General features: G+C 35.6%; 1 protein-coding gene across 2 annotated transcripts in view; it reads right to left on the bottom strand.

Annotated features, from left to right (window-relative positions):
- Positions 1 to 382: 382 nt before the first annotated feature.
- LOC127631032 (cyclin-dependent kinase 16-like) overlaps positions 383 to 13541 on the bottom strand; it is a 42797-nt gene continuing 29638 nt past the window's right edge. For both annotated transcript variants that reach the window (XM_052108977.1, XM_052108978.1), the window contains 3 exons: positions 13106 to 13196; positions 12673 to 12750; positions 383 to 4148 (listed from right to left, as the gene is read on the bottom strand). In XM_052108977.1, coding sequence (XP_051964937.1) covers positions 4111 to 4148; positions 12673 to 12750; positions 13106 to 13196 — 207 coding nt within the window. In that variant the 3' untranslated portion in view covers positions 383 to 4110. The remainder of the gene's footprint in view (positions 4149 to 12672; positions 12751 to 13105; positions 13197 to 13541) is intronic.

Below are 13541 nucleotides of genomic sequence, written 5' to 3'. Positions count from 1 at the left end.
CATCGCACGGGAATTAACAGTCAGCCATTTTTCTGCATTGTCTAGTCCTTTGTAATTACTGGTACAGAGATTTTCCATTTCAACATACTAAACCCCACATATTCCTGAACCACATATCCTTTGGTGAACACTAAAAAATTAAGATTTACACATTTCAATTTCATAACAATATTCCATCAAATTTAATTGAGTAATATTTAATAAGAAAATATCATGAATAATTAAAATTTGATTAATTACATTTTGGTAATCAATCTAACACATTATTTTGTTATGAAATTGAAATGCGTAAATCTTAAGATTTATATATATATATATATATATATATATATATATATATATATATATATATATATAAGATAGTAAAGGAGATTTCTATCATTGCACCAAACCATATACAATTATTATTTGGGTTAACACCCCTAAGCTTATATAGGAGGGAGCATTCATATATGCATAATTATTTCAACTTATTGTCAATCATAAAATATACTATGGCCATCTGAGAGGATTTCCTGCATTAAAGATCCATAAGAAAAGAAATATGCATTTACATTGAGTATTGCTTCATGTGTTTACTGCTTTTAAGATATTTGTACTGTATAACATCTAAATGCATCTTTCTCTTGCCTTTACTTATGGAAAAATCCCAACCTGAAAACACCAGTTAAATAGCTGTAAATCCAGAAACATTGGGCTCTTGTTGTGTGCAATTGCAAAATAAATTATGAATAGATAATAATACTGTACTGATAAATTATCAAGGTTCTTTTAGCAGTTAAATGCCCATTCCAAACATTTGGATTCTACAAAAGAAACACCAAAATTGTTTACCCATACGGAAAAATGTATGACATCTATATTGGCTCAGAATGTCTCTATTTAGAAAAGCATTTCACCCACAATCATATCAAAATCACACTTATTAGATTCCACATAAAATGGGCAATAATACAGCCATGTGTTTTGCTGGACAATTTCTGGTGATATTTGATATATATATATATATATATCTGTATGCACTTTTTCCAGAAATTAATTTCGAAGCTATATCTGAAAATGGGATAGGTGTAAAAAAAAAAATTATTGCGTATATGTTTGCAATTATTGCGCAGTAATGAACAGCCAGCTACAACCACATTCAGCCATTAAAGCCCTTTCACATCAATCTGTCCACATTCCAGATGAAAGCTTTAAATTAGACGAGCCATTTCATTCTTATGAACTAACAAACATCAAAACCAAATATCTACACCACAGAAGTCTCCTATGGTAGTAACATCTGTTGGTTACTACATCTCATAAAAAATTAGAACACAATAACAATGTAATCAAAGACTAGTACAACAAAAATTATATTCTTTTAAAAATTATACCATGTTAGGAGGATATTTCATTGCACTCTCCACTCTGATTTGCAAAAAAATAATAATTCTAAGGCTATTTACAATGTATCACAGTCTTAAACTATAAAACACTGCCATGCAAGTCTGCATTTCCCTCAATGAGAGAATCTGTCTCATACACACACAGGTATACTCAAGCAGGGAGGAAGAAAAATCACAATATATCACCAGAAGACTAAAGTTTTGTGATTGCCTCAAAAACAAAAACTTACTAAAAATATCCATTCAGTGAAACTGATGGAAATTGAGAACAGGTTGTAATCACATTGGTTTTTAAATCTTTAAAAGAGTGAAATGAAAACATGCAATTTTTCATCCAACAAAAATAAATACAAATAAAAATATTATATTTTGCATCAGGAAAATTTATCCTTTTTATAAAACTTTTTTAAGGGCATTATTTTCATGACAACTAAATACATTTCCATCCCAACTTCTCAATATCTTCGGCATACTTTTGTAGTTCTCTTTCTTGACCGTGAATCTCATTTAAACAGTAATTGGTTTAAATATACTAAATATATATATTTAAATGCAATACATATTAAAATACAAATTATAATACAGTGCAAATGTTTTTTTCATATCACATAAATTTTTTGGAATCACCATAATTACAATTTAGAAAAATGTGCTTAATTGTCATGAAAATAAATGTAACAATGCAAAAATATGAACGGCCCTGAAAATCATTTTCTTTAAGCAAAATAAAAATTAAGTTTTTGGGTTGAAATATGGCCCACGTGTTCTTTACAGGTTTTTGTGAGATTGCTTGAAATAACAACAATAATAAAAACCTGAATATTTACTAAACATATCATCCATTCAATAACATTGATGGAAACTGAATAAGTTCAGTTCTAACAGGGTGAATCTCAAGAAATCATGTCATAAAATCGGTCATATTTTATCTCAAAATCTAAAGGAAAAACATTTACATTTTGCATAAAGAAAATTAATAATATTTTAGAATCATATTTTAGAACCATTAATATTTTTTTTAATATCATTTTTAAAATTTCATTGTTACATTATTTTTATGATAATTTCGCAAATTCTAGGAAATCAAATTTCTACACTGGATTTTTATTTTTTTATGATTTTATATTACTTTAAATTCTTAGTGTAGCATTTATTAATGTATTTTCCTCAGCATATATTAAAGGGAGAACAACTAATACTACCATATGTATATATACTTTAAATTGAAGTATACATAATTAAACATTGTAATTTCTAAAAATACGCAAACTAAAATGTCCCATTTCTTAGTTGTTATGAAAACAAGGTTCTAAATGGTCCTAAAAACATACATAACTTTCTTTAAGCAAAATATAATTTCTTATTTTAAGCTGAAATAGAACCCAGACATGTTTTTGAGGGATTCACCCAATAATCACATTTGTGGAACGGTAGACGATAGAGGCCTTGGTGTGTACATGCCAGAGATGGATTTGCAGAGCGTTAAGCGACACCGATGCACTCCAAAACCTGCGGAGAATGAACAACCGGGGCGAAATGTGAAACATTATCTGCCGCACTCAGCTGTTCTGCAGAGTGACAGAAACCTGAGCCAACCCGTTCTCCACTCATGCCCGGGCATCCCATTATGAGCTCACTGACAGAACCACCATAGAATTCGGCTAGAGTGCCGCAGTAATGGAGATATTATCAATATGGCATAAACTCTGTATCCGAGTCAGAAAATGAGAATAGAGGAGGCTTTCTTGCTTTACGCAGAAAATCCTTGCCAATGTTTGTTCTTGACACAGTGTAGCTGATGAATCTTCAGTGGGTTATGAGAGGGTTCAACTTCAACATGATGATAATTGGAAGCTCAATCCAGGTCAAAGCAAGTGGGAGAGAAAGAGGAGATGTGGGGTCTTTGGTGAAACCATTTTCTAGATTATAAAAATGTATTGCATGGCAAAGACAATAATAATAATGTAAACAACTGAAGGTGAAATGATTTTGCAAACAGAAACAGAAATGAAATCATTAGGAGCATGGTCGATTGAAGCAAGACTGACATACAGCTTAACTTCAATGTTCTGATGAATACAAATAACATAGATTATTGTTGATGATCACAGAATCACTATGTTGGCATAGTACTAAATGTTAGTCTTTGGACAGGAGGGCTGATTACAATAATGAAGGGGACTATTATTCTGGAAGACTGGATTGATCACCTTCATTGTCTTGGCTTGTTGTTGACTGATTTTAACAGTATTCGTGCTCTAAGTGACATTCCTTCATAAAATGGTCTTCTACATAGATTACAGTTCAAAAGTATTGCAAAAAAACATTTGTTTTAGGGAACGGATGCAGAGCTTGTGCACTTGAAACCCAAGCAGGTCATCTGATAGCCAATAACATACATCTGATTTGTTGATTACAGTGGTTTGATTGACAAATCAGTGTTGAGAAGGTACTGTGAACAGGAAGAACATGGGAGTAAGGGGAGTGCATCATCATTTGAAACAGAAATCAAGTCCACAAATCAAACAAACATGACGATATCGTCCTCTGCATCTCCATGTAAACAGCTAGTGACCCATTCTACACACATAATGCCACAGGACTAGCAATGAGTCACAGAAATGAAAAAAAGAGATATCCCTTCATCTTCACAACAGGAAATGTCTCAATGCGTCCTGCCGTATATCTTTCTTCTGCCCGTCCCGAGCCACCCAATATGCCCTCAGAAGAGCAGGCTCTGTCGTTGAGATATGCTGTTGACTGAGGAAAAAGAAAAAGAGGAATTTACTTAGGTGTAGGGCAGCGTTCAATGGATAACGGCGCTTACACACTAGAGTGTACCACTTTACGTCAGAAAACACTTCAAATCTGCTGATTGTGGATGGTGCGTCAAAAGGACGTGGAGGGAATACACCAGTGCTTTTCGAAATCCAATTTGCTGTATTCACATATTCCAAACTACATATTTTTATGTTGTCAGTGGGTTGTCTGAACAACCAGTCGAATAATAGGTCTTTAGGAAGCCTTGCATAAGTAGGCTTCTGCTAACCCTGATCAGACACATTATTTAGGAGGCCTTTCCATAAAACATGTTCTTGCATTAAAAAACAGCTGGACGTAGCACAACAGAACAGTACAGCCTTGGTCAAAAGTATTGGCAGTGACATACATTTTGTGTTTCGCAAAGGTTTCTGCTTCAGTTGTTGTGGTGTTGATTCACATTGTTACAAGATTATTGTGCAGAGTGATCAGATGCATTTTAAATAATTGCAAAAAGCTTTATTAGCCAAAAAAACAACCAAATTTCACTATTTATTGGTCCTGGCACAAAATGACCAGCTAACATAATTTCACTTATCATATAATCAGCACCTAGGAAAATGTGAACGAGTACTAGTCAGGTGAAATCACTCTATCATTCTGATTGAATTACAAGAGCATACTGACTGCTATAAAAGGAGGGAAGGAGAGCTTCCAATCATTGTGTTCTTGTTAGCAATGGTTATCTCTAAAGAAAGACGTGCAGCCATCATCGCTTTGCATCAAAATGTCCTCACATGCAAGGAAATTGCTGCAAAGAACATTGCACCTGAAAGAACCATTTGCAGGCAACTCCCTGGATCTTAATCCCATAGAGATCATATGGTCAATCCTCAAAAGGTGAGTGAACAAGCAGAAGCTCACAAATCACATTGTGATCAACTCAAAGCACTAATAAGGCAAGAATGGATCGCCATCAGTCAGGATTTGGCCCAGAATCTGATGTCCAGCATGCCAGAGCGAATTGCAGAGGTTATGAAGAACAAGGGTCAACACTGTAAATATTGACTCTTTGCATATTGAATGTTTTTGCTAATAAAAGCTTTTAAAACTCATGAAATGCTTATCATTGTTTTCCAGTATACTATAGAAACATTTGAAAAAATGATCTACAAATACTGAAGCAGCAAACTTTGTAAAACACAATTTATGTCACTGCCAATACATTTGGCCACGGCTGTACGCAGGGGTTTCAAGTCGTATTTTTAAAAACTGAGCTATTTTTAACGACAGCGTCTTACGCCTGAGGTGTAAAGCCTGATTTTTCTAACCATGCAAACTCTGTTTGCACAGTATGTGCTTGTGCACTGTTAGTGGGTCCACAAGGTGGGCCACTGCTTTCACAAAGTAATGCAAGACAATGTAAACGTTGATGAACAGAAGACAAAGACTGAAACAACAATAGTGGATGTGCATATCAAGAGCTCATTTGTGAGGATTTTAGGAGATACCTGCATTTGTATAACTCGAGTCCGAGTCATCTTTATGGGTTTAAACTCCTGAAGAGAAATAGTCCAGTATCACTTAGCAGCTGTAGTGCACATGCATCGACGGCCTTTGTACAGTTGCATGGTCAAACAGAGTATACTTTGAAAAACTAGAGCATTTGACTATACATTTGCAAGCATCCATGTAAGAACTAGGGCTGTTAAACAGTTAAAATTTTAAAAAAAAATAATTACATGATATGCGGAATAATTAATTGAATTAATTGCATATATAAAATATTTGCTGAGAAAGGCCCTCAAATAATAATAATTTAATATGTAATGAATAAATAATTCTAAATAGTTATATTTATATAATTAGTATAATCTATATTTATAATATATTATATTTATATATATATATATATTTATAGTATATAGTGGTATATGAGAAATCGCCTTGTGCTTTCGCTAGTGTCAATCAAGCCTGAGTAAGGATTTATTGTCTGTAGAGTGGCACGTCGCCTACACAGCTGGAGTTTTGCTTAATGACCCCTGCTTAAAACAGGTTGTACTTCAAGTTTGAATTGCTCAGAAGGCAGAAATATTCCTTATTACGGTCCAGTGACATGAGTAATTGCATAAATGTTTAGTGCATTATTTTTATGTAATTAATCACACTAAATAAACATTATAAATGGCAGCCACTTTAAAAACCTAAGTATATTTCAGACCTTCAGGCTAGGGTATACTTTGTTTGTACTTTACTCTGTCTTGCACACAATCCAAGGCTCAGACTTTTAAAGTATACTCTTGTAAACATGAGCCCTTACGGACGCATTCGATGCATGTGCAGTGTAACTGCTTTGTGATACTTTTATCACAGTCAATGGCAGTCACATGCACTGATGACGTCCAAAGACACAGACTGGCTGCACGTCATTAAAAACTATGGTCATGTGGACGGTCAGCATGTACTGTGATGACACGAAATCGATCATTTTGTGCAAAGTACATTTTTGCCTCTATAGATGATACTAAAGAGAGAGAAAAAAAAAAGCCATAACTCAACAACCAAACATGTCCGTCTGCATGTGTATGAATATAATGGTGGGGATTTAAAGGTTATGAATTTCGATGAGCAAACGACAAAAATCTAGATGAACTAGACAACCTAACAAATCAACCACATGTGGATGTGACAATTAGTCGACCAGTGTCCCATTTTTACTCAAAATGCTTCTTGCACGCCCAATCCATCAGATTTTTCTCTAGTGTGCAAGCGCCCCAAATGTTGCATGCTGCACAGTGCACAATTTACAAAAAAAAAATAAAATAAATAAAATGGACTGGGGCGAATAAGTCGGGTATAAAGGCTCACGAGAGGGGAAGAAAGAGAAAAATCAGCGCTCCCTTCATTAAGAGAACTGGGCATGATCAGTGGGTAAGGTTATCAAATCGAAAGCCACACGAACACACGTCAACTTGCATCCAAACACAAACACACCCACCCACACTGGCAGTTATGCATGCTCAGTCTAGTGTCTAAAGAAGCCTGGGTTGTTTTCTTATTTGACAAGGGAATGGGGTTTTTACACAGGGAGCAATTCTCCTTAGTTTCTGCTTTCATGATAGCTGTGGGCTAAAAAGGCCACATTAGCATTAGTGTTCCACTGCGGGGGTGATACTGACTCAAATTTGCCCAACACACTCCACGCAGTAATCTTGAACTTTCTTTGACGTCAAGCTCAGTGAAAGACCAGGCAACATGTGTGGCAGAGTTAAACCAAAACTAGTGGGCTCATTTCAAATGCGAGGTCAACCCTGCCTTCTGGGAGTCATTTCAGATAAATGACCCATATTTCTCCTCTTCATAATGCTTCTTAGTTGTTATTTTACGACTTCAACACTCGTTTTACTGTTTAAATGCGTAGCAGGCAGACAGAAGAGTCTGTTTTTAGCACATTGCCTACTTGACCCTTAACAGAGGCGAATAGTTATCACCCACTTTATTTTTAAATGCTTGGATTCTCAAAGACGAATCACAACTCTACAAGATTTGATATTAAGTAAAACTTATTTTATGAGGAAATTAATGAACTGAAAGCTTAATCTTCTCATCCAATATATCATTATGAAGTATAGAATCAGACTGAGTTTACCTACCTAGTCTCATAGAATCATATTATTTTACCTACATTTTTGCAAAATTATTTTTGGTGGCTCGGTTTCCTGGTGAAATAAACATTACAGACACTACAACAACAATTACTTTTATTGACGTCAGATAATCAGTTCATAAACATTTACTTTTCACTCTGAACCTCACACAATGATATCTTATGACATATAAACACTTTTACTATAGCGCCTGACATAAAAGTGATACATTTTACTGTCCCTACCAGATAACCAACTACATTTACAAGCTTTGTTTGAGCCCAATCAAATTGCGTGGTAGCTCAACTGATAAAGTGTTGCATATGCAATACAAAGGATGGGGGTACGAGTCCCGCTGATTCTAACCGTGAGCTAAAAGTATCATAGAAGCACCCCAAAATTACGTGGTTGCCTCAATATTTGCATTTTACATCTCATATTTGCTTTTCTGACACAATCGGTTAGGTTTAAGGTTTAGGGTAGGGAGGTTTTGCTGATTTAAAACTCGATAGATCATGAACCTTAAGAACCTCATCTGTTTGGTAGAACATTTAACTTGCTATTAGCTCCACAAAGTGGACATTTCACCTCGAAAGTGCCAAGATACATATAATGAACCATGTAATATCATTTTGCAAAATTGTCGTCACAGTCCCTTTTTTTTGTTGTACTTTTCATGAGATCAGGCTCTGGAAAACACTATAAACTTCTATTAAATTCAGATACAAAGCTAGCTCGCTAATATGACCTTTTTGCTGGTGGACAAAAAAAAAAAAACTCTCCACAACCCTGCTTGCTGTGATTCCCCATTTTCACTGTAACAATGACATCTCTGATTGCTGGATCTTGCTTTAAGATTATGGGTAGTGTAGTACTTAAAGTCCAATGTATACTTCAGTCAGACAGTCATCAGTGGAGTGCTCCAGCACTGAATGCGCACAGCCCAATTTTTCTACCAGCGTGTCTTTGAACAAGCAGAATGCACATGCGCCTGGAATTATTTGCCCTAATTAGCGTGTCCAAAAGGTGGCTCACATTTGAGCCATTGTTGTCACGAAGATGCTCTAAAAGAAAATGTAATCGCCAATAAACAACAAGAGATCAAGGTAAAAAAGTCAACAGTGGATGTGCACATCAAGAGCGTGTGTGAGGTCAGGAGATACCTGCATTTGTATATCTCGGAGTGTGAAGGACTATAAAAGACATCTTTATAGGTCTAAACTCCTGAAGAGAAATGGTCTGGTGTCTCGTACAGTCGTAGCACGCATGTGCCAAACGCCTGTGTATGCATGAACAGTCAGATGGAGTATACTTTGACCAGCTTGTATCCGAATGTACGCAGAGACTGAGCTTTTGTGTCAAAATTGAAGTATACTTTGGGCTTAAGAGTACATAGAAATTTGGCAGTTGAAGAGGTAAATGAAGTTAAGCTTATGGATTAATATTCAGATTTAGTACCAATTTATGTGCAGTGTAAAAACTTTAAATAATCATGAGCTCTGGCCAGACAGCTTAATCATTTCATGAACTGAAAACATATCAGGTCTTAGTTGAAAATGGTGGGTCTTTTCAAACAAAGCATCATGGACAGATTATGTTATTCTAACCCGTTTATGAAAATAGATGTTTAATGAGGTTAGATGTCAGTAAATATAAATGTTTCCTGATTATGTAACGTAACACGCACAAAAAGAAAAACAAAAAAAACTTGCAAAACTTTTTGGCAATTGTTGTAACCATTTGTTCAAAAATAACCTGGCAACCCAGGCTTTCACATGCACTTCATGCAGATTGTCAAAGGGGAAAGTGGATATTCATATGCACATTTTAATTGTGATGTGCTGATTATAACATACACAAAAGGGGAGTTGGTGACAGATGAGGGAAATCCATTTCAGCATAATGAACAAATAAAAATTCAAACAAGTGGGTGGATGAAGTTGATTTGTCAATGTATTGTGTGTATTGATGATGTGATTCAAGTCTGCTGGTGTGAGGTACTGCCAAATGTCCATATCTTATTTTAGCATGCAAAATTCTTTCATTTGCTTATGTATATATATATATATGCATGTATATATATATATATATATATATATATATATATAATTAATTATATGTTTGAGTGAATATGATGTGGTTGTGTAATTCATACAGGGTAAAACTGGGCAGTAAATCACATACAATCAGGAATCTCAGGGTTAAGAAATGCAGTTTTGTTATTTGTGACTTCCTGCCATGAGCAGAGGGTGACAAATATGTACCTAAGGTGTGCCGGAACCTTAGACATCTTTGCAAAAGCTCTGGAATGCAGTGGTATAAATTGAAAAGCGTGTGGAAAAATACAAAAAGCACATACAAATAGGCAGGTAGAGAAAAGAGAGGGAGTGGGAGAGACAGTAGAGAACAAAGTTAGCACTGAATGACCTGAATAATATATGGATCTTAACAAGAACGTCCTTCTAAGAACGTCTAACTTGTTGTCGTCATCATTATAGCTGTGCCTTTCTAACCATACCCTTTTAACTGTTTTGCAATAAAAGTGAATGGTGACTGAGGCTGTCAGATCCTAACATTGTACCCTAAATTCCCTTGTGTGTTCCACTGCTGAAAGAAAGTCATACAGGTTTTGGAACAACATACACAATGACAGAATTTTCCTTTAATTATCGCAAGGAGACATGAAGAAACATACAGAGGGGAGAAAAACTATTTAGATAGACGATGCGCAATGTGAGCATTACTAGAGCGCAGAGAAAATCATGATGAGCAATAGAGTTCATCTCTCATATGTTGAATATGAATAATATTCAGGAGGATTAAGATGAGTCTTACTGAGAAGGTGGTATGGGTATAACTGCGCAGACGGCACACCCACAGACCATCTGACGCATACTGTGCGCAGAACTGGCTGAAATCTGGTTGTACGCAATATACGAGAATCAGAGTGTATAGGTTTTTATCTGTTTGCCTGGCAACAAAGTTGTGTTATTAAGTTCTAAGGCTGCTTAGAACTAGTTTTCGAGTACCCGTCACTAAACTTTACAAGAATAAACTGTGGATGGTCACATAACATGCAAGTCAGACTGATTCTTCCTGTCTAAATGGGTCAGATTAAGCTGTATTTTGGACCAGACTTTATGATGAGAGTGAAAAGTCTGGATACAGACTACATGCCCGGCGTGATTATTAATCCCTGTAAAACTGTGATTTAATTGAATGTATACATAGTCGGCAGGCGCTGCACACCACAGAGTGCTCTGCTCTCGGGCATCTCACACAAGAGCGCACATGATGAGGTGTTTTCAGTGCATGAGTGGCCGGCTTCACACATTCAATTTGAAGCGCACATCACTTTCAGATTATATATTTATTCAATTAAATCAGACTTTTGCAGTTTAATTATCACACTAGGACATAAAGCAATTTTAATTTGATTAATTGTGCATTCATTTTCATCCAAATATGTAATTCCATGACATTCTTCGTTTTATAGGTAATGTCATGTTTATGACTAGATTACGTGATTCCATCCATGTTTTCTATATATTATATGTGGTAACTGCCGTATAAGAAGACTCCGATCAATGATTCATTATTAAATTAATTCACATCCTGTGGTGTGAAGGCCGAATCACCCTGCTACCAATGTAAGGTGTGAATTTCTGTGGTCCCAACACTCTCTAAATTTTATAACACAAATGTTTTTGTGGTTAACACAACAGCAATGCTGGAATGATTTTTTTTATTTTATTTTGTAGTACATCAATACTTAAACTATTTAGTCTGAGCAAAGCAGAGATGACAGCAGATGAGCAGAGAAAGTATATGACAGAAATTATTTGTGCATTTGACTCCTATTCTGAGTCCCGATCGTTAGCACTTTTTGTATATGTAATAAAAACTTGTTAGCGCGACAGTCAGTTTTATTATACTAAAACATTTTCCAGGATATTTAGGTATTTTTCTAATTTTCCATGGCTGGTAAACTGCATTGCAAAATTCCAGATTTTCCAGGACACGTGGGAACCCTGAGAAATGAGACTTGAGATGGGGGTGGTGGTTGATGTACTTAAAGGACTAGTTCACCCAAAAATGAAAATTCTCCCATCAATTACTCACCCTCATGCCATCCCAGATGTTTGACTTTCTTTCTTCTGCAGAACACAAACGAAGATGTTTAGAAGACACAGTAGGTGAGAAACAGATCAAAAGTTAAGCCCTTTTTTTTTTTTTAACTCTAAATCTCCACTTTCACTATCTGAAAGTCACATGTGGTGCCTGTTTAGTTTTACATTCACATCTGAAAGTGAATGTGAAAGTGGATATTTAAAAAACTTAAATATTGTTCTGTTTTTCACCTACACCTGTAATATCGCTTCTGAAGATATAGATTTAACCACTGGAGTCATATGGATTATTTTTATGTTTACATTATGTGATTTTTGGAGCTACAAAGGTCTGATCAACATTCACATGCATTGTAAGGTCCTACAGAGTGGAGATATTTTTCAGAAAAATAGTCTTTTGTGTTCTGCAGAAGAAAGTAAGTCATAAACATCTGGGATGGTATTAGGGTGAGTAAATGATATGAGAATTTTCATTTTTGGGTGAACTATCCCTTTAATTGCCATGAAAAATTATGTAACAATTCCAAAAATTAAGCTCCTATGTCTTTTCTCTATTGAATTTGGAGTAAAATATGATCTGGACATGTTCAGATACTGGAGAGGTTTCATGAGATAAATTATGACTGTCTGAGAATAATTCCAGTTGACATGCTGCAGTAAACAGAGGGCCACAAGTGCACGGCACACTGACGGATGAAGCTGACAACTATCATCATCAATCATTGGTCAGTTATGTAGTCGTTTTACCTGATTCTGACAGCGAGCTTGTCCTCATTCCTGGCTCCTTCTCCAGCAGAATATCTTGAAGTGCAAATATTGATGTAGCTGGCAGAGAAGATTTTAACAGTTACGTTAAGGCGATGAACAGAAATATGTGATGTGCTACAACATAAAAGGTCAGAGTATGTGTGTAATTTGATTTACATATGGTTCCGATTTGAACAGTAAAAAATACAGACCAGCACATAGAGGCTGGAAGTATTTAAATATTTTTCAAGCTAGAATAGTGGGTGTAAGTGCGAGATAACTACCTGGCACCTTCAAAAGATCTGTCAATGTGAAGGTATGTGTTTGTGTGTATGCATCTGCTATGTGGCATTGTAATTTTCTTTAGTAGTGGAAAAATATGTGTGTGTGTGTGTGTGTGTGTGTGTGTGTGTGTGTGTGTGTATGAACTCACTGTCAGGCAGTTTGAGAATTCTTTCGCCCAGGCAGTGGAAGTATGGGTTTTTCATGGCTTCCTCTGCCGAGATGCGTTTTTTCCCCTCAAACTGAAAGACAGACCAGCGTTAGTCAAGCGGGGACACACCCAACTAATGAACAATCACAACTCTTATTGTGTACTTTTATCTTGTGTATGCTTACTCCAGAATTTAAGACAACATGAAATGACATTCTCTTCCAATTTTCCCATTTTTGTAATTCAACGTTTTTGAGTGAAACAGGATGTTCATGATCAAAAATGAAAGGTTAGGGGCAAGAGCACCTCGACATTTCCCAGTGGTATCACTGCTTCTTCAAACCTACTGTTATTTGCTTCAATTGTTGTATTCTTTATAACCGTAGCGTTAACCACAATCAAATTACTGCATTCACTGTTAGCAAGATTTTAGAAA

This window comes from Xyrauchen texanus, chromosome 37 (genome assembly GCF_025860055.1).
Source record: "Xyrauchen texanus isolate HMW12.3.18 chromosome 37, RBS_HiC_50CHRs, whole genome shotgun sequence".
Taxonomy (NCBI): domain Eukaryota; kingdom Metazoa; phylum Chordata; class Actinopteri; order Cypriniformes; family Catostomidae; genus Xyrauchen; species Xyrauchen texanus.
This window is presented reverse-complemented; position numbering and strand designations above follow the sequence as displayed.